The sequence below is a fragment of the Pteropus vampyrus genome, unplaced genomic scaffold (assembly GCF_000151845.1).
Source record: "Pteropus vampyrus isolate Shadow unplaced genomic scaffold, Pvam_2.0 Scaffold36, whole genome shotgun sequence".
NCBI lineage: Eukaryota > Metazoa > Chordata > Mammalia > Chiroptera > Pteropodidae > Pteropus > Pteropus vampyrus.
Genome location: NW_011888817.1, coordinates 8,479,760 through 8,502,369, shown reverse-complemented (window position 1 = coordinate 8,502,369; position 22,610 = coordinate 8,479,760). Strand labels below are relative to the sequence as shown.

The 22,610-nt window shown below is 40.5% G+C and overlaps 1 protein-coding gene across 1 annotated transcript in view; it reads left to right on the top strand.

Annotated features, from left to right (window-relative positions):
- Positions 1 to 11,274, top strand: part of SNRNP40 (small nuclear ribonucleoprotein U5 subunit 40) — a 28,686-nt gene extending 17,412 nt beyond the window's left edge. The window contains exons 6-10 of the mRNA XM_011357803.2: positions 3,541 to 3,661; positions 5,536 to 5,618; positions 6,631 to 6,692; positions 9,925 to 10,028; positions 10,751 to 11,274. Coding sequence (XP_011356105.1) covers positions 3,541 to 3,661; positions 5,536 to 5,618; positions 6,631 to 6,692; positions 9,925 to 10,028; positions 10,751 to 10,800 — 420 coding nt within the window. The 3' untranslated portion in view covers positions 10,801 to 11,274. The remainder of the gene's footprint in view (positions 1 to 3,540; positions 3,662 to 5,535; positions 5,619 to 6,630; positions 6,693 to 9,924; positions 10,029 to 10,750) is intronic.
- Positions 11,275 to 22,610: the final 11,336 nt, after the last annotated feature.

The following is a 22,610-nucleotide window of genomic DNA, read 5'->3' as shown; positions in this document are numbered from 1 at the left end:
CACGGTACAGTTTTGTTAATTTTAGTCACCATGATGTACATAACAACCCCAGAACTTAGGATCATTTTTTCTGATTCTCCCACTTAACTGCTAGCTATGTAATCTTAAGAAGGTTATTTAACCTTTCTGAGTTTCCACTTCTCATCACTAAGTGGGAATGATCACCCTACCTCATACAATTATATGGATTAAATGAGGTAAAGAATATAATATTCCCAGAAAAATAGTAGTTACTTGTAAGTATTCTATATATGTTAACCACTTTCATCATTATTTTACTTATTAGAATATTTGATAATGTAGTAAGTGACAACCATGTCACTGGATGTTTAGGCTATTTCCTATGTATCACTATCACAAATTATGCTGCTATGGACATATTTGAGCATGAACCCTTTCCATATTAATTTTCTTAGAATAGATTTCTAGATGAAAATTAATGTGTTAATAAGTATAAGGATATTTCATATCTTATATACAGGTTCCCAGATTGTTTTCTGGCAATAGCAGTTAATACAGACAGTATTTAAAATAAAATAAGATTGCTATAACTATTTGACTTCATTTTGGCTCCTATGTAACTAAAGAGTATGCTGGAGAGGTATGAGACTATTAGGATTGCAGTCTTCTTTCTATCTAACACCTCTTATTCTTACACCCTTAGGGAAGAATAACTGCCCCTGGACCCAGAAAGATTCTTAATTGTCTTCAGGCCCTCATACATTTCTTTAAATGTGAAACAGAGCCTCCTTTTCAATCAGAAACAGACTCAGAGAGTGTTAAATCTGAAAGGGACCTTAGACATGTAGTTATCCCTCTTACTTTACAGATGACTAAAGTGAAGCCTTAACAAGTGATTTGGCCAAGATCACACAGTCAGTCACTCACATAGTCATTGGTAGAGCCAGTACCAGAACTCTATTTTCAGGGAGCTAATACTCTTCCAACTCTATCGAATTGTCTCTAGTTGATTAACAAGTATCTTTAAGCACTTACAGGCCTACCAGTCTTGAGCACTTGTTTGACAAATCACTGTATTCCCTCACTACATCAGGAGGTGCTCCTGAAAGTTTTGCTTCTCAGTCTCTTACTTAGCACCACCTATTCTAAGAAAGGGGGAACAAATAGGGAATGGGAACCCGTTTTAAAATCTGAGGTGAACAAATTCTTTCTGCCAACCTCTTGGGATTTTTCTTTCTGGTTATAGTATTGGGGCATCAGAGGAAAATGAATAAAAGAAGAAAACGTGCTTCTGTCTGATGGCTTCAAGGTCCAACTAGCAGTTCTTTGGCATTTCTTATAATTCTGAGCTCTGGTCAGAATGGGAGTTTAGTTGATCATTTTTTGTTTGTTTTGTTTTTAATGTAGTGGGTTGGGTAAGGGGAATAGAATAAATCCTCATTGATTTCCCAGCCTTCGTTCTCATCCTTTCAATTATCTGGGCCTAAAGGATCTTTCTGGAATGTAAATCTAACCAAATCATCCCACTACTCTGAACCCTTCTGTGGCTCCCAGTGAGGAAGATAATGTCCAAGCCAGGCATTAAAAATCTTTCATGAGCTGGCCTCTGCCTGCCTACCTCTCAAGCATTGTCTGCTGCTTCTCTGCCTGATTGCCTACATTCCAGCCATTTCTTCATGCCTCTATGCTTTCACACATTATTTTTGCCTAGGAATACTCTTCTACTTTGTCTAAGTAAAAAAAATATCTCTGCTCAAATGCTTCATTCTCTATGAAACTTTCCCTTCCTCACTCCCATCTGTGGACCACGAGAGAGTTAATTTCTCTTTGCTACTGTACCTTGTATAGCATTCTCATCTCTTAAAACTAACATGTCTGTTTTTCCTGCTGACTGAAAGCTTCCTGAGAGCAGGGATTATATCTTTTTTTTAAAATCTCTAACAGTGCCTACCACTAATGACATGCCCCGATGTTCACTGAGCAGTTGATTAGGACATTCGTAAAATATTTTGCTTAAATTGGTGCTTTATTCACGCTTTCTGTGGGAAATCCCAAATATATTTTGGCTCTGCACAATATGTGCAGGCCTCAAAGAGGAAAGTCTGGAAATACCACCCAAGGGCTGTGAGAGATGGTGAATTGCATTCTCTCTTAGTTACAAAGCTAAAGATTTCAACAGTATCTTCTCTGAAGAGGAGTATCAACAGCTTGAACAAAAAATTTCAGCTATTTTAAGCTTTCCTGATTATTTAGGCAGCAAACATCCTGACACAAAATGATTGTTTATAAAGTATGTTGGGCTCCACACATGAATGAGCTATTGACAGGGAACGAGGAGTTGTCTCTTACGTATTTCTTGAGTACGTATAACACTGAACTCATTTCTAGATGAGGAAAGTACCTTGTTTAAAGGGACTTTTCACTTAGAAAAAAACTACATGGCAAAAATAAATCAGATTTGGAGGAAATTTTGTGTAATACCAATGATGTTAAGAAAATTGCTGTTCTTTTTCTATATGACATGCCAGACCATTTCTGTTGGCTTTAATATATTTTTCACAGTTACAGGTTATGTAAATATAAACACTGTTTTGTATTTTCTTTATTTACTTAGTAGCTCATTATATAGACATTTTTATATTTGGTCTTCAGAGTTATTTTTAGGAGTTGTTTAACAATAAATAGGTACCAATTATTGAGGACCTTCTGTATGCCAGGCACATTTATGCTAAGCATTCTATTTGTCATCCTCACAACAGCCATAAGAAATAAATGTTGTTATTCCCATCTTACAGACCAGAAACAAGTTCAGAGAGGGTTAGTGGACCAATAACACATAACTTTTACATAGCAAAGACTAGTTCAGTCTGACCCTAAATCCCCACTCTTTCCACTCTGCTCTCCTATCTCTAGCATGAGAACTCCTAGTGTTGCAATGCATTTATGAGCCAAAACTTAATAAACTGTATATTTTTTCTGTTTGTCATTAGGTTATTCTCAGCTGAACCGTTTCTCTTACCTTTCCTACCCAGGCATATTTTAATGAATGTACTTTTCCATAGTGTGTATATATATGTGTGTATATACATATTATGATATCAAATGAAAAATTTTTAAGCCTCTATCTTTGTATGTTACTTTGTTATATAATTTTTTGCGTGCAATCATAATGCCTTTTTCAAAGGACATGTTTACTTGTTTTTTTACATAGTTATAATAGTTTATTTTTAATTGCTAAGAATCAGAGTTGAAGCATTTTTTAGTTTTTTAATTCCTAACTTATTTCATTATGATTTGAAAATAACTTATACATTCTACTATTTTTTGTTAAACTTTATCTTAATATTTGACATTCATTAGTTGTTATCTATCTAGTCAAATATACTAACTTTGACTCCCTTTTTAGAAAGAGGAGAGTGTTACCTCTTTGGTAGAAATCCTATATTTTGTGGTAAAGTAATTCTTGGCCCAGAGGTAATTTAAGAAGGGGTTACCAATTTCTCTAGGCAGTTGACTCTTTAGTAACTAGTTTATTGCTGTTCATAACTTGATTTCTGAGAGCACCTTTTTGTTTTATAGGTCTGGGACCTGCGCCAAAACAAGCTTACCTATACGATGAGAGGCCATGCAGATTCAGTGACTGGTCTGAGTTTAAGTTCTGAAGGCTCTTATCTCTTGTCCAATGCAATGGACAATACAGGTAACTTTGGAAAGGAAAGCACTCTTCAGTTCCTAGTCATTGTGGGTCATAAAGAAAGTAGGCCTTGGGTGCTAGAAGTGTGTGCTGGGATAAATGAGAGTCCAAGGAAAGAATCAGGACAGCTCACAGATTTTCACCAGGACAATTAGGAGGACACGTAATAGAAAAAGCTTTAGAAGAAAGAGCTGGTCAAAGAGCCAGGATTCTAGTCCCAGAGCTGCCATCTAATCCCTGAGCAGCTTTGCACTTAACATTTCTCTAAGCATCAGTTTCTACACTGGTAATATAAGAAGATTGGACTTTACTTTTAAGGCCCATTTTAGCTCTGGCATACTGTGGATTCAAGTAGGGGACAAGAAACTCTTGGTGATTAGTATATTAAAAAAGATGAGAGTCTTAAAATTTATCTAAGACAGTTCTCAGACACTTCAGAGAGCACCAAACTTGGATGATCAGTAGACCTATTGATATCTTCATTGTGCTTTCTGCCAGTATGTCTTCCCTCTCCACTCCAAAGCATTGGTGTGACAAGAGGACCTCATTAAAACATGTCAGCATTCCAAATTTACACAAATACTCTTGTCTGCTTGTTTTTGAGTTGTTATGTGGAAGGATGGGTATTGCAGAAAAAGGATGAATTGTTGGATTATATGCTTAATTTACAAGAGTTTGGAAATGCCTCTCTGGTATGTAAGTTCATAGGTTTGTCAGGAGCAAAAATGTTTTCACTGGCATTTTGAAATGAAAACAGTGCATCACACTCAATAGGTGCTCAATAAATATGTGTCGAATGAATGAATTAACATTCTTACCTTCTGACTGGATTCTCAGGTCAATAGCAAACTTTTACACATAACTTCACCTTCTTAGGCCTCTCTGAATTCAAGGATTGATATTTTTTTCACACTCAAAATGATATCACTCAGATTCCATAGCTTTAATTAACAATAGCCATAGGTATAGCTTTAATTAACAATAGGTATAGCTTTAATTAACAATAGCTGTAGCTACCGCTTAGCGTGGGTATTTATACACATATCCTGATTTTGATGGATTTACCATTAACATTCTGGCATTGGTCACAGTAGAGAAAGATGAGATTCCCTAAATGGTTATTAAAATAAGGAGAACTTCTTGTTATGGCTATATAATAAAATTACAAATTTTTTGTTTATAGCCTCCAATCTTTTAGAGCCCTTTCACATATATCATCTTATTTGATCCTTAAAATACTTTTATTAAAAAGAAAAATAAAATAAAAAGTGGTATTCTCATTTTACAGAGGAGACCAAAACACAAAGAATCTTACTATTTACCTGATAACACCCATATATAAAGCAGAGCTAGAATTTGAATCAAAGTTCACTTTTTCTGATTCTTGGTGCAGTGCTCTTTTAATATGTTTGACTTTCTTCAAGTTTAGGCTGTCAGGTGCTCATGAGCGAAATTAGAAAAGGTTAGTTCTGAGTTTGTTTTTTATAGACTGAATGTCACAGTAGTCAGTGATAGTTAGATTGTCATGTCAAAGCTTTGCTATATGTGACTCTTTGGGTTGGCAGAGGAATCATTTGCAGAATGTTTTGTTGGAAGTTAGTGTCATAGCCAACTACTTAATGTTGTACATCCCTAGCAATATGTTTGACATTTCTCCTTCCTACCCCCTCAGCTTTCCTTTTTGTCCTTAGACCCAATGGAACTTGAATGCATTTCATTCCTGTTAGAAAAAGCAAAGAGCCTCTCCAGGTAGCAGTGTACCATGTTGGACCTCCTCCCCTCAGAAAACAGTACCAGTCATTGACATGGTACTGATTTCAGCTGGGTTCTCAGGAGGCTGTGGCTGATAACTATTTTGCTTGGTTTATTTGAATTTGCAGTGCGGGTCTGGGATGTTCGGCCATTTGCTCCCAAGGAGAGGTGTGTAAAGATATTTCAAGGAAATGTACACAACTTTGAAAAGGTGAGTTCTGCACAGCAAAGGAGTTTTACTGTTCATTTGATTCAAAGAAACATTTAAGGTGGTGCTAAGGTGCAGTATCTATGTATATCAAATCATTATGTTGTATATCTAAAACTAATACAATGTTATATGTCATTTATATCTCAATTTAAAAAAAAAAGATAGTGCTAAGGGTAGAGAGCGGTAGTCCACTAAGAAGAGGCTATATTCCAGTAACACTGTTCTCCCTCAAAACTGTTCTTCCCAGAAATAAAACTGATAGAAGGATAGAGCAGAAGGCAATCACATAGATTGTGGTGGAGCCAACTCTCAAATTTAGAACTACTGATTTCGACAAGACACTCCTACCCTTTTAATTCCTTAGTAACTTTGACCCTCTTAGGTCAGTGTTCTAAATGGGACCCAGGCTCCCATGGCTGTTAACCAGATGGGCTCCCTCACTCTCCCAGTGACTAGCTCTTAGGCCCTGAGAATACATCTCTACCCTCAGTAAGCGTCACAGCCCAAGTTCTGAGAGACAGAAATTTTTTCTAAACTGTCAAATCCCAGATCAGCTCTTAAAAACAGCTTTTTCTCCAGATAATTTTGTATAGAAACTAATATTTTTCTTTTGAGAGCCCATTGAAATTCACTTTCACTTTATAAACCAAATCTTTTTTTTTTGTTGGATTTTGTTTTGTTTTTATTTTCCTTCAAGATAAACACAACATGTTTTTAATGAGGATCAAGATAAATGGAGCAAAGGGAGCTTCCATTTGTAGGCAGAACAAAATTTTGTTGCTAGGTCCGCTCTACTAAGAATTCAGCATTTTCTACAGTTTTTATATGGCATGAAGTTATAAAGTATGCTCTCTTGGGCCAAAAAATACAAGATAATTGCTGATCATCTTTTTGGGGAGAATAATTAAAACTACTGAAGAAATTTAAAGTCTCTTAGTGATTCTATAGTCTAATAAAGAAGGGTTTGGTACATTACTGTATTCATTGGATTCCTGCTTATTTATTATTTTAGAATCTTCTGAGATGTTCTTGGTCACCTGATGGAAGCAAGATAGCAGCTGGCTCAGCCGACAGGTAAGGATTACTGGGCTTGAGGTAAAGAATAATGGAGCTATGCAGGTATCTAATGTTTAATACATTAAGTGCGGATACTGAGCTAGAGTAGACATAGAGTTATAGCTGTATTCAGAGATGAAGCCATGTGCAGTATGAAGGTTTTAAAAATCATGTCGGACAAACACATCATTTCTACCCTCTTTGGATACATTTTAGACCTAGAGGGTAAACAGTTTCTTTGATTCTGTTGTGTTCCCTTTGCCATCATAACAAAATTCAGACTCATAATCTGACTCCTGTTTTTTTTGTTGTATTCTTCTGCCATGCTTCAGTTCATTCAAATACGTATGGTGTGCTCTTCTCCCCCACCATCCCCACAGTGCTTCACTCACATGGAACTCCTTCTCCCTGTTCTTACATCTCTTGTGCCTCCAGGCTTCTCTCTCAGGTTTCTTCTCAATTATCCAAACTCTTATATCTCTCTAGTAATCACCTCTATGTTATGTGTCTAAACTTTCCCTGGCCCTCTCTCTCCCTTACCTCTTGGGCATAACTAATTTCCCTTTGTTCTGAGCTGTAGTCACACTTTGTACATCTAACCTTTATTGGCATTTATTACATCTTACAGTCAGGCAAACAGTGGGACCCGCTGTTATTTGCTCCTGGAGGTCAGAGAATGATTCTTAGTTATCTGAACCCAGGGTAATGCTCGACCTATTCATGAATATTACATGAATGAATTCCTTGCTCAAGGATGGCAGTTAAATTTTGGTGACCTGTACTTCGAAGAGAGTCAGAGGTTAAATAGGGATGTCCAGGTGCCCAGGCTATTGCTTTACCAGATGTGGAATGGTAAAGAATGAGAAAGCCTTCTGATGGCAAACTGTGGATCTAGCTCCCATCTTTCTCGCCCTTTAGAGCAGGGGTCCCCAACCCCTGAGCCATGGACCGGTACAAGTTCATTGCCAGGAAAAATGGACAATTATTTAGCTACTTTCTGCGGAGGGGGAAAGAATCCAGATGCAACAGTGCCACATTGATAGTTTGAGTCCTGATGGTTTAGAGAACTGCCTTGAAAAGAGAATCTAAGGGATTTTCAGTTGTTAGGTTACTAAAGATCTGAAACGAGTCCACAGCCTAAGGTATCTTGCATTCTGACAGAGTAGGCACCATTCTGAGTATGTTTACATTAGAGAGATTGTATCTTATGTAATTAAGCTTTTAAATGATATTTGCATGTGCTTTTCTTTTGAATAGTTTGTTTCTGACATTAGTCTTTCTGACTTTCAATGTCCCCTCTTTCCTCTTTCCTTCCACACTGTTCCTTTATACCTTACATGTGGTGGAAGCATGGCTCTGGTCTGGGGAAAGTCTGCTTGCCTACCTGCTAGGGGTTGGCCAGATTTCACAGGCCTCCTTGCCAATTAGCCCCAAATCAGCAAGCAGCTCTGTTATATAAGGAGCCTGGTTCCTGCTGAATGTTGCCATGCCAAAGTAAGGAGAGGACATGGAACCCCTCTAAATTTAGCACCTAATTGGCATCCATGGAGAGTGCAGCCTTGAAGTAAACCTTTGGAGATCTGGGTTTCTGCTGGCCTTTATGTGCCTGGGAAATGTATCCTTCTCAAAAAATTGCTTTTCAGCTTGGCCTGGATTCGGCAGATTTCCCCTCTCTACTTTCAAATCACCTACCTCCTCATATTCAGACTTGAAATCCATCAACAGTCCTATCAAAGACTGCAGGAAAACTGGCCAGTCCTTCTGTTATGAGTGATTTATTCAGCCTATTGATTTCATGCGATTCTGTTTTTTTTTTAAACAACTGTATTTGTCATAACAATAGCTATCAATTGTATATGCCAGGCACTTTGCATACGTTATCTTATTATTTCTCTCAACCAAGCTGTGAGATCAATATTGTCTTCATTCTTACAGCTAAGGAAAGAGAAGCCTAGAAAAGTTAAATAAATGTCTAAGGTTACTTAGCTATTTAAGTAGTTGGATTGAGACTTGAACCCAGGTCTTTCTAACTCCATAGCTCATAGATGTTTTTCACTATGCCACATCGTCCTTCACTGGATTAATGAGGACAGTTATTTGTGCATGGCAGGAAAGAAGACAGTAGGGAGAACATGAGCATCGGAGCCAAGGAGTCTGTAGACATATGGGGTTCCTGCTTCTCTTCCATCTTGCTTGGAACTCATTTAGTTCCTATGGAGTCCAGCTCTTTTATATAATTAAGAAGCTCTTGTTTATTTGCATTTTAGACCATAAGTGTTTGAGCAGTACTAGGCATTTTATAATCAAGTACTGGTGAGTATACCCTTTTAGGTATAGACTGAACAAAACAATGTAAATAATTGAATAACCTGTTTGAAAACTACCAGCCCTTTGAATTTACCAACAGATTATTTTTTGCATGGTCTTATGAAGATAATATCTCTATTTTACCTTAAGCTTAAAATGACCCAAGCAAGGTTGAGGGTCAGAGGAACTTCTTTTGGGGGGGGGGGGCAAGTGGGGCAAGGTGTTTGCAGGTGGTAAGAGAAAGAATACTGGAATATATTAAGAGTTCTAGTTTTAGTTATGCCACTGATGAACCGTGTCACCTTGGAAAGGTCACTGTACTTTAGTTTTCTTAATCTGTAAAATGAGTTTAGACTAGCCGATTTCTGATGGCTCTTTCCCATGCTAGAATTTCATATTCTTTCTGTTCATGAATTCAGTGCAAGATTTGGGTCAGTGTATATTTGGTTATGTTTAGATAGCACAGATTTCCTGTTTCTTCTCTGGGCTCTGTGATTTGAATACAATACTAAAAAGTTCAGATGGATCTACAACCTAGGCTCCCAACCTGCCATGAAATGAATTACCTTTAAGACATTCCTGGATGCATATGAGGTTAACTACAGCTTAATTATATTGGATGATCTTTGAGAAAGATTTCTCTGTGGAGTCTGTAGGAAAAACTTTGTCTTTTTCTTGTTCTTCCCTTTTTCAGAAGCTTGTGTTTGAAAATACCAGTAATGCTTATAAATTTGGCGATTCCTCTTTCTCTACTCAGTTGCTTATGGTCAGGGTCCATGCCATATTCAAAATCAGTATTCCTAGTTTCTGAAAGTCAGAATACAGTTCAGTAAATATAGGGTGAATAAATAAATTGTTCCTCTCATTTCTCATAAAAAGCCATGCTTCTACTTTACTCTCAGCTCTGGGAGGCCTTAGCTTTGCTCTTCATGATACCTTGCAGGTTTGTGTATGTGTGGGATACCACAAGCAGAAGGATTTTGTATAAGCTGCCTGGCCACGCTGGCTCCATCAATGAAGTGGCTTTCCATCCCGACGAGCCTATCAGTAAGTCTGTTCAGACTGTGGGGGAAGGGAAACTATGGGAAACTTCTGACAGGGGCCCTGAGAATACAGAGGCAGAGTTGGATGTCTGTTTTCTGTGAATGTCCATGCAGATGGTCTTTATCGGTGTCACTGACGGGTCTCACCATTATTCTAAGTAGTAAGGGTAAGCCCAGTGTTTTATTTTCTTCTCAGTCTCAGAAGGAGCTTGATTAGTCTAGTTCTTGTGAGTTTACTTGTTTCAAGTCTGTTTCAGTGAAGTATTTGGATAAAAGAATGATATTTCTTAATACTCATTTAAATTGTAACTTAACTCATTTTATTGGCTAGCTAAACTAAATAATGGGCCTCGAATTTAAGGAGAAAATGTAACTTTCTCCAGGGCTAAGCACATTTACAAAATGACTGGCACAGTCATTGATTCTGCTCTTCTATAATGACTTAGAAGGTTTTTTTCTTAGGGTTTAACTGACAGGAGACGTCAGAATTTAGAGACTGATCATGTATTCCCCCATAGCACAGTTCACCCTCATGGTTTTGAGAGGACGTGGATTGAAAAGCCAGGCTACAGTTTCCTGTGAATGGTGTTTTAAGAGGAGGGGGATTTAAGCCAAATCCAGTGCCCTTTTATACCAAAATTGGCTCTTGACATAAGAGCCCTTGAACACCGACTCTCCTTAAGCCTTCATTATTTCCAGTTATCTTCTCTGTTCTTTTCACCTCAGTTCTCTCAGCATCCAGTGACAAGAGACTATACATGGGGGAGATTCAGTGAAGATAAGAAATGGAAGACTCCAAGGCTGCTTGACCTTGAGACTTCAGACTGCATCGTGGCATCATATGGTGCCCAGGCCAGTATCTTCCCTTCAGATGAATATCATTACTAGCAGGAAACTAAGAAGAGGTGGCCGTATTCCAGCAACCACATGTATCCAGTTTCAACAGAATGATTAAGGCAAGCTTACAGTGGCCTCTGAAAACCACCTGCCAGATTTCAGGGACTCTTTGGTTTTTTCCTTTTGTTTTATTTTGTTTTGTTTTGTTTTGTTTTCTTCAAAGGGACAGATATTGTTTGGTTTGTAGTTTCCTATTTTCTAATTCAGGCCGAAGCCAGAGAACGTGACTGAAATTGGTTGGGGATTTTTTTTTTTTTAATTCAATAACTGCATTGTATATTTTCTTTCTGTGTTTCTCTGAGTCATTTTGTATTAAAAGCCAAATAGATGCCTTTTTACAAGAGCCATATAGATTGGATTTATTGCTGTCCTTTCTTTGCTGCTTGATCACTAAATTTGAGCAGGACATAATATGGACAGGGGATACATCCAGTTAAACTTCCGAGAAGCTGTTTACTGGGATGTTGTGGGCTTTTTTCCCTCTTTTCTGTGTTTTTGTGGGTTTACTCACTCATGAAAATGACAAACAGAATAATTATCAGTAGCAAATACTGCTCTCCTGCTAGAAACATAGTAGTAAAGAGGTGATAAATAGGTCTGAAAGAATCTGGTTCTTGTTTACTTTTGCATGATCTTTAATGAACAGGGTTTTTGTCTACTCTGCCTCCTGCCCAGAAACACTTCTAAGCAGTAATCCCTACACTGAGGGTTCCTACAGTGGGTAGATTTGGGGCTGTCTCAGCTGGCAGAAATGACATTGGCTGGAAGGCTGCATCAAACTCAAAAGGAATATGAGAAAGTTTCGGTGTAACTGGGCCATGACATTGAGATTTGTTTATGATTTTGCTTGCCTGTCTCTCTTTCCTAAATTGACAGGGTTATTAAGAAATGCTATTAGTTGTCTTTTATCCCCAAGACAGATTACTGTCTCCCTGAATCACTGGGTGACTGGCTAGCACGCAAACCAGCACTAATAGATTCCACCTGACACTAAGGAGTGGTGTGTGTCTTTTCTGAATCTCATATCGCAACACAAAGGTCTTCACACCTCCAACCTGTTCTGAACATGATTGGTTTTATACTTTTAGCTCACAAACCTGAATCATCTATGTATCTTACAGAGAGAAAGGATGGTTTTAAGTGAGCACATGTACAATATTTAACTCATTGATAAAGGAACCAACAGGATGTTAAAGCTGTCAGATCAGTTACTTTTAATACAGTGAATGAAGTTTGAATAAAATATATTGGAAACATCAATTTATTGTGCCTGGGAGAGTTAAGGAAGTTTCACAGATAATGTGATAATGCTTAAATTGGGAGTTAGAGAATAAATAGGACTTTTTCAGGTGGACAAAGAACGTGTGCGTCAAACTTATGCATGGTTAGAGATGGGAGCAGCATGTAGTAAAGTTATAGAATTAAGTAGGAGCAAAATCCTGGAGAGCTTGTATTTATGTTCTTGATCCTGTAGGCTGAGGTTTCCTAAAGTGTATTCCACAGAACAGTGTTTCTCAAGTATGTTAGATACATTGGTGCATAAATATTCCATGCTCAAGTAAATTTGGGGAAGCCTGTGTCAGATAAAGTCAGACAGGTTTCTTTACTGGAGGACTGCTTAGAGCCTTTACTGTACAAAGTGTAGTGGGATCTTCAGAGGGAATGGTGACTCAGATTTCAGTCCTGAACAATAATTATATATAAGGTCATGACTTCAACCAGGAGAGATTTGGCAAGAGATGTTTTGCAAGCTGCTCCTCACACCTGTAGCACTATGACAAGTTACTCCCTAATCCTTATGAATATCCACATACCTCACAATTGGTCCAGTACCTTCCACTCACCCATTTTCTTGGCTTGAGGTAAAACAAGGCTTGAACCTTGACGTTGCACTTTTAAAAACCTACCAATCCCTTGAGAAGTTGGCAATGAGTGGGAAGAACCAAGGCCCTGGAGACTGTAAGGGCTTCCCTCTAATCTTAGCATCTTCACTCCTCCCAAGTGCCTTTTTCAAAGGCTGAGTAGAAGCCATTAGGAGGAGATGACAGTACCACTTAGACTTTGAAGGAAATAGAGGCCCCAACCTGGAGAATAAAGGTTTGAATATAAAACATCCCCAGAGGGTGCAAATTGTATTCTCACTTTAGGAGAGATAGATTGTTCCCGAATGAGTAATGGCATCTCTGGTTTTCAGTTAATTTCCCTTTATGATTTCCACAGTCTCTAGCACTTAATACTGTTGGCACTTAAAAGAGCTAGATTTTTTTTTCTAGGTGATTGAGTTTTGTGGACTGAATTGTCAGGGAGGTGGATTTGGACAGCTCAGGGCTCTTGTCAGAGTTGCCTCTTCACAGCATAACTATAGTTATTTGTTTCTCACAGATAGACCTAGAATCTGCTACTTGTTAACAGTTAAGGTGTGTAGGTGGGAAACTGAGGTCAGTGAGAGCTCTGAGCAATTTGAGGCTGTAGGCAGTTGAGCCAGAGGAAAAGGCTGTCGGGCCATTTGAGTTAGAGCAGGATTGCTCCTTCCAAGAGACTTTAAGTCTTGACAGCTGTGTCTCAGGACAGAGGGAGGGGCCAGGCTTAAAAGCCTCATTCCTGTGGGACTAAATGAAGCCAAGTCTGATTTCTGAGACTGCCCTCTGGTCAATTGTCTCTGTCCCCAAGACCCATAATAATCCTTCGAAAAAGTGCTGCATCAAGCCCTGAGCTATCCCAAAGTCTCTTTTCTTCTAGACTTCAGCTTTTCTCAGTTGCATCTGCAACCCACCTAGACTCTTAGATTCTTTTCAATTTATATCCTCTAGAGCAGTGGTCGCCAACCTTTTTGGCACCAGGGACCAGTGCTGTGAGAATCTAATGCCTAATGATCTGAGGTGGAGCTGAGGCGGTGATGCTAGCGCAGGGGAGCAGCTGCACATACAGATGAAGCTTAGCTTGCTCACTTACTACTCACCTGCTGTGCGGCCTGGTTCCTGCAGGCCCCAGACCATACTGGTCCATGGCCCTGGGGTTGGCGACCCCTGATCTAGAGCGGTAGTTCTCAACTCTGGGCAATTTTACCACCCAAAGGACATTTGGCAGTGTCTGGAGACATTTTGATTGTCACAACTGGAAGGATGCTATGCACATCTTATGAGTAGGGGCCAGAGGTGCTCAAAGAACAAATGCCCCAAAATATCCTTAGTAGTGCTGTTGAGAAACCCTACTCTAGAACTGTGATTCTCAAAATGTAGTCTTGAACAGCATCAGTGTCACAATGAGAAATTGCTAGGAAAGCAAATTCTAGAGCCCCACCTGAGACCTACTGAATCAGAAATTTTGGGGAAAGGAAGTATTCAGCAGTCTGTTTCAACAAGCCCTTCAGGTGATTATGCTGCAAATTTGAGAACCACTGCTCTTCATGCACAGAAAGTTTTTGTCTTTCCTAGGAACCGTTTCTGTTTATTCATTAATAGTTGTCCCTATCTATGTTCTTTTTGGCTTAGTGCTGTACATGCATTATCTCACTTGGTTGTTACATATGGGGATAATGGGACAACAGGTTCAAAGAGAAGTAACACCCAAGATCGACCAACCGTTAAATGGCAAAGCCAGGATGTAAACCCAGCTGGAGCTCTTATCATCACCATGATGTAGGCCTTAGTGGCTTTCAGCCTTAGAATACACGTAGAATCACCTTGGGAGCCTTTAAAAATCCAGATACTTAGATCATACCTCAGACCAATTAAATCAGAATCTCTGGGGTGAGAATCAGTAATTTTTTAAGCTTTAGTGATTGCAATGTGTAATCAAGGTTGAGGATACTGGTATTAGCCATGGTTATGACTTGCCGGAAGGGCAGTATAAAGCCACAATGACTTCCTCTGCTACCCCAGGCTCTCAAGGAAACCAGTGCTCTAACACATGCTGTGGGTGAGCTTAAAATTAGAGAGCAGAAGCTGATCCACTGTGGTCTTCTCTACCTGGAGAGACTATGGGGCTTTGTATAGAAAAATACCATTGACCTTTCTTCAAAGACCCAAGTATAGCATCCAAAGGGGCTAGGGCTACAAAGGACCTTACTTAGGTCATCTAGTCCAACCTCCTTTTACAGAAGGGGAGACTGGGAGAAGATATGGTTTTCCCAAGGTCACATGCATATTGTTAGTGGTTTTGCTCATTCAGGGAGCATTTATTCAACACTCCTCTGTGCTGGGCTCTGAGAATACAGAAACAACTGAGTCATAGCCTCTGGAGGTTCACAGTGGGAACAGAAACAAAAATCAGGGCTTCTCAGACTTTCCTATAAGTGTCCTTAATGGCAGAGGAGAATGAACTGGAACAGGAAAGACTCCTGAAATTAACAGCTTTGAAATTTTACCATGAATCTTTAAGCTCTATGATTCTCCCAACTTTTTATTTTGAAAATTTTCAAACAAAAATTATCTATATAAAGACAGTCCCTAACTTAATGATGGTTCAACTTAAAATTTTTCCACTTTACAATGGTACAAGAGCATTTCACATATAGTAGAAACCAAACTTCAAATTTTGAATTTTGATCTTTTCCTGGGCTAGTGATACATACAATATATACAGTATGATACTCTCATGACCCTGGGCAGTGGCAGCTCCCAGTCAGCCACACAGTCATGAGGATAAACAACTGATACTCTACAGTGGTATTAAATGCATTTTCGACTTAGGATATTTTCAACTTATGATGAGTTTATCAGGATGTAAACCCCATCACATGTTGAGTATCTGTATGTCCCACCTAGATTCAATAATCTTTGTCTCACACACATACGTAACTTTCAATTACTATTGGAAGATGGTAACATAATTCTTTACTCTTAAATATTCCTAAATACTTTAGCAGGTACCTCTTAAGAATGTTCTCTTTTATAACCACAATATCATTCCCACACCTAAGAAAATTAACAGCAATTCCATAATACCATCTAATGAGCCAATTAAAATTTCCTCAGTATCAATAATGTCTTCTATAGCTATTTTTTTCAATCTAGAATCAACAAGCTTCATGCATTTGGCTATTCTGTCTCTCCAATGTCTCTTTAATCTTAAACAGTCTCCTTACCTTTTTTCCCAGTGAAATTGACTATTTAAACGTATGTGGTTTGTGTGCTGCTTCATAAAAATAGTTGTGCTTGTTTTATATTAATAAATGTTTTAAATCACTGAGCACCAAGTAGAATTGACATTTCAGAAAGATGTACTGCATTTATTTGTGCTTTGTGTCTTCTCATGTACATGTTTTAGAAACATCTAAATAAGGAATTCAAATACAATCTAATACATACTGTCGGAGGTATACCTACAAACTAGAGGCAGTGCCTAAGGAGCAGTTAGGGAAAGTTTTACTGAGGAAATGACATTTATAGTGAATCCTAAAGGAGGATTGGAAATTGGGGAGAAGAGAGGGAGCTGGGATGCGGGGGGAGGGGTAAGTACGTACAGTCTAAGTAATGGAAAAAACGTGAACAACAGCACAGATCGCCAAATCTAGTATATTCAAATTGACACAGCACATGATGGTAAGAGCATGTTGGGGGAGTGACAGATGAGTAGAAACCTTGGAAAGCGTTGGAGCCAGATCGCAAGGGGTCACGAAAGCCAGGTTGGTAGATTTGGGTTTTGTGCTATGAAAAGGGAGCCAGCAGAGGTTTCTTGGATGTGGTTAGAGGACCACACCTGAGGACATTTTTGGTTCTGGGTACCCTCTGAGAAGATCATTGTGGAAAACAGTTGTAGGAACGGAATATAAATGAGATCACTGTCTTTAAACATCAAAAAGATGCCTTGGAAAAGAGGAAACACTCTTATTCTGGGAGGCAACAAAGTGGATTATAAGAAGGCACTTTTACACTCAAGGAAAGCAACTGAATCAGAGCCGTCCATACAGAGAATGGTACAAAGTTCCTCCCCTCTGGAGGTGTGCTAGCAGAAGCTGGATGAACATTTGACAGAAATGCCTGTGGTGTATTGATTTAGAAGGTTAGAGCTGCTCATCAGAATATCTGAGGAATATATTTTTAAAACACCCATAATCAGATCCCACCTCCAGAGATTTTGCTTGTGTTGGGCTGCTGTGGGGCCCTGATTCAGATGTAGGTCTGTATACTAACATTTGAGAAGACCTTTATGGTCCTTTTCAGCTCTACTGTTCTATAATTGTAGATGCTATTTTCCTCTGACTCTAAAATGGTAATTTTAGAATTCAGTGAATTGTTTGCCTATGAAAAGATGCCCGGGTGAGGACTTAATAGAAAATGATAAGGGATGTGGAGCCAGCAGGGGTATTGAGAAGCCTGTGAAGACATTTGGGACCTGCTAGAGGGACCAGGCCTAAGCTGCCTTCCTATCCTTGTTGGCCCTTGGACAAGCCCAGTACAACATAATAAAGGCCCAGGGAAGCATGGGGCCAATTGTAGAGGGCCACTTGCCATCTCTCAATGTCCCTAGCTCATCTGGCCTGCTGGCAGACTTTAGCTGAAAGCCCATGTGGCCTCCAAGGACTAGTGGAAAGGGAGATTTATCTTGGCTGTCAGAAGATTCTGAGCTAGTGATTCTGGACCCTACAGCCCTAGACAAGGAGAATGGACTTTCTACAAGCTTTACTGCCATCAGAGTTGTTCACAGGGTTTCAAGACCTAGAACTTGCCCGTTCATATACACCCTGTTCTATCCTCTTCCTTTTTCCCCCATCATTCCTCCACAGAGATTTTTTTCCTTTTAAGATTTGCTCTGGAACTGAGATTTTGAAGAAAGTTGATTGGAGAAGGGTAGTGGCAGTAAGGAGGCAATAGGAAGTAAAAAGTATGTGCAGAAGTGTAAGGAAAAAAGGGGTCACAGTTCCTGAAATGCACCTTGCTGTTAGACACTTCCATGTCTGTACTTTTTCTGTCTGGTAACCTATATTTCAGCCATCATCTTTTCTCTGAAGTTTTCCATCACTATCCCCAAGCAAAGTTAACCATTCTTCCCACAATTCTGTTTGTGTACCTAGTAGATGCTATGCCATTCTGCGTGTTGCTTGTAACTATCCTTATATAGTCTGCCTCTCCCACAGGCCCAAGAGTCATAAACTCAGATACATCAGGGGCCAGAGAGGAAAGGCAAATGGGTGAAGCCACTGGGTTTAAGAAAATAAGCAGTGCACGGTGTCACACATTGGTCAGTGTGCTAACCTCCAGGCCTTTCTCCCAAGGATCCTCAGGGATGCTTGTCCTGTTCATCTTTGGTTCCGAAGTTTTTAGCTCAATGCCTGGCACAGTAATGGAACTGGCCTGGAGATATTGAGATCCAGCTCTGCCCTTCACATGCTGTGTGATTTTATAGAACTCACTCAACCTCTGCCTTTCAGGTTTTTCCTCTCTTCATTTCTCCCCTTGACGATCATCCAGGCCAGTAGTTTTTCCACTTCATTCCTGAGAGACCTTGGATTGAGGTGCTGACTTGGAGGTCATCACAGAAGGCAAGGGCAGACAGCAGATTGCCAGTCCTCTCTCTCCATATAACCAGAGCAGTTCTACATTTTCCAGTTTTAGAAATGTATGATTTCTTTTGAAGATAAGGGTCTACTGCTAAAAAAGAAATGTTTGAAATCTGTAAAAACTGGAATAGAAATGGTATAAGTAAAGAAATTTTGCCAAGGTGCAAATCCTGATTCTGCCACGTCCTCGTATGACCCTAGGCAAGTGATCTTACCTCTAAGCCTCAGTTTTATCACCTAGAAAATGGGGATAGTGATGATCATACCTACCTCAAAGGTTTGCTGTGAGGTTTAATGAGTTGATGTGTAGAAGTTTCTCAGAACAGCGCCTGGCACGGAATACTTAACAGGTATTAGCGATTGTGATATAAATCAAAACTATGTTTGGTCTTTGTCCCATTCCTGGCCTAAAGCTTCCAAAACTCTAATGGCCTCAGTGTCTTTTGTTATTCGTGAGCCCCTTTTGATCACACTTGAGTGTATTCTAGGGAGATGACTTAGGATGAGACCCTTAGGTAGACTCAGAATGTGGCTGGTTACCAAAAGACCAAGTGATTAGAGGGTGGAAACTTTCTGCATGGAGACTGAGCTCTGTAAAAACTCTTGAACAGTGAGATCCAGAGCAGCTTCTGAGTTGGTGAACCTGCTGAGAAGGTGGTATATCCCAACTGTACAGGGACAGAAGTGCCCAGGATCCTTCCAGACTTTGCTGTATATACCTCTTCATCTGGCTGTTCATTTGTATCCTTTATAAACCAGTAAAGGTAAGTAAAGTAGATATGTGAGCTGTTCACAAGCAAATTATCAAACCTGAGGAGGAAGTTGTGAGAACCCTCAATTTATAGCTGGTTGGTCAGAGGTAAGAGTGGCTGGAGACTTGCAACTGGCATCTGAAATGGAGGCAGTCTTGTGGGACTGAACCCTTAAGCAATGGGTCTGTGCTAACTCTGGGTAGTGTCAGCATTTAATTGAATTGATGGACAACCAGCTGGTGTCAGAGAATTGGCTGGTGTCAGAAAACACCCCAGAAACTAATTAGTGAGCGTGTTCAGTCTTCCAACTTGGAAGAAGGAGAAATAGGTGTAACATTTTGGCTACCTTATGAGTGAACTTTCTCAGAGGTTTTCAGTGTTTTACCCCATACAGAGGCTGTAGTGGCAGATTCAGACACTGAAGCCAGCTTTGGTTTAGGTCAAGGGAGGAACTTCTTAACAGCTCACCAGTCTCATCACTTCAGCAGCTCCTGCTGTGCCTCTCTCTGGGGCTGACCACGATTCTGCCTTCTCACTCAGGAGGCGTGGGTATGTTCTGAATCATCTGTCCTTTGTTACTAAATTCTGCTTCATTCTCCCCACAATCTTTCCCTAGTTGAGGGGTTAGTCATCCTTTATGTCGACTTCTGCAAGTCCCTCCTGACATCATCCCCAGCTACTAATTCACCCCCCAATTCCTTGCCAAAGCCGGTTCCATCTGTTCCTACAATTAGATTGCCCTCCCCCTTAGAATCCTGGACTTGCAGGTGGTAAAAAGGGCACAAGGTATGCTGGGGCCCCAGCCTGGGAAGATCATTCATTTACCACATACTTGCTGACTCCTGACATGATCCAAGCCCTGTAGGATATAGAGAAAATTTATGACACAGTCACTGACTATGTAGAGCTCACAGTCTCTTGGGGAAAACAAAATCAGACAAGTACAGTAAATCTCAGTAACAGCTATAATAAAGGTGTGAGCCCAAAGGCAGGGCACCTCCCCCAGGTCAAAGTGACAGTTGAGCTGAAATTTGAAATTTATAGAATTCTCCAGGCTAAGAATTTGAATGGGAGATGCAGTCTAGAAAGAAAGAACAACATACACAAAGCGTGATGTGGATTCATCAGAGTGAGACTTGGACTAAGTGGAAATGACCAAGGGGCAGAAGCTAGTTTTGCTGATGTCAGACAGGCCATCCTTGGTCGAGTGAGTCAGTCAAGTCTGGGAACAGGGTGTCATAGGCATGACGTGATAGAGACAAAAACCTGGCAAGGGCCGGTCACAGCCCCAGTGGAATCCACTATTACCACAAGGATTAAATGAGATGATGTATGTGAAGTGCCTGGCTTAGAGTAAGCACTCAGTAAATGGTAGCTGTTATTGTTATTATTATTGAATAGCTTTGGTAGCATCACAGAGGCAACTGGCAGAGGCTTTACATAGAAGAGGCCCCAAAGAGGATTTGGTAGAGAACTGTCACATCTGGGCTAATCCTTTGTGGGCTGGTTCCTATTCTTTTGTGGGAAATGGACTCTGGAGAATCTCATGAAAGTTATGGACCCTCTCCTCTGAAAAAGGCACATCTGCTCACATGAAGCTTTGCATATTATTTCAGGGACTTCACAGACTCCTGGGTGCCTGTCTAGTCATGGAATCTGGTTGGACACAGCTGTTACTAGCCCAAGTATGGCCGAGAAAGTTCCCACTATTCTCTCAGCTTGTTATTCCAAGTGAAAACCTCAGCACATGTAGTTTCAATTCTACTGAGTATCCTGTGTGCTTTAAAATACCAAGTGGCATGCTGAGGAATGGATGGAGGAGGGAGACCAGTGAAGAGACCTTTTTAGTAGTCCAGGAAGGAGACAGGGCTGGCTTTAGCAGCACAGTGCCATACCTGTACTTGGTTTAATGCTCTGCTATGTCATCATTCTTAATTTTTTAACAAGGAGCCTTGCATTATTATTTTACACTGGTCTCCACAAATTATGTAGCCAGTCCTAGGAACAGATAATAATGTGTTTGATTACTACGTAAGCAGCATACAAGTGGCAGTGCTGAGACTGGAACCCAGGCTATTTTGGTCCAAGCTGTAGTCTTAATCTATGTCATGCTGCCTTCTGGGTCAAGAGGGCTAGTGAGAGTGGAAAGGAAGAGCAAGAATAAGAAATGTTCTTTCTTCTGCTAGAACACTTCTCTACTCCTCTGCCTTTCCTTCTCTTCTATTTTCTTAGTATCAATGTCATTTCCTCATGGAGGTCCTTCCTGGTCTCCAAACATAAATTATGCCCCCTTATTCTCTCCTTTGCTCTTTATTATGCTTTCAGGCACTCACCAGAATTTGTTATTATGTATTTATTGGTGTGTTTTCTTGTTTTAATGACAATCCCTCGCTAGGCTGTTCTCAGTGAATGCAGAGACTGGTGCATTCCCATATCCCCAGTGGACAGCCTGGCACATAGTAGGTATTTCATAGATATTAGCTAGAAGGTACAGTTCACAGAATGTAATGGCAGGTCAGACGGGATAGAGAAGCCCAGAGGATGACACAGAGATTCCCAGTTGAGTGATGCTAATCACCAAGATGACTATGAGAAGTTAGGAGTGAGGCAGGGGTGATTAATAGGATTTGGGATGTGTCTGATAATTTGCTTTTGGTGTGTGTGGGGGGGGGGGGCTCTTGGAGAGGGCTGTCTTATGCTGGCAAGCCCTTCCCTTCCTGAAACTACCTCCCCCCCCCACACACACACACACATATTGCAACCTGGGTTAAGGGCCCTGCCCAGACTTGGCCCTGGGAGCCTGACTGGGAAGCTCAATGGGTTCTGGCACAGTGCTGCAGGGCTCATCTCTAGATCCCAGAGGTGTGTATGCAGTCAGGGCTCAATAAATACCAGTAGAAGAAAAGAGGGAAAGAAGGAAATATGACCAGGCATTCAGGAGGGAGGCGGGGATGCCAAGCAAATCTGAGAACTGGAGTGGAAATAGAGGACCAAGGTTGGAACCCCGAGGCCCTAGAGACAGGGTGGACAGAGGCGAGCTCCCGCACCCTCAGGAGGTCAGGCTTTGTTCACATAAATGCATTTCATCTTCCTGGCAACACTGAAGCAGACGTTATTATTCCTACTTTGTTTAAGTAAACTGAGGCTCAGAGAGGTGATGTGATTTGCCCAAGGTCACACAGACAGTGAGGGAGCAGTGAAGTTCGGGTCTGACCCAGGGCTATCAGCCCCCAGGCCTGCACTCTTCCCACTTCACTCTCTGCCTCTCCCCCAACTCTCCACTTCCCTACCCCTTCTCACCTCCCCTCCGCTCTCGCGGCCGCTCCGCCCCACCTCTCCCCTTTCCTCCCCTCCCCTCCCCTCCGTCCTTCCCTCTCTTTGGCTGCGACCGCGGCAGAGCCACGTGGTGGGGCTGGGAAGCCGCGGCCGCCGAGTG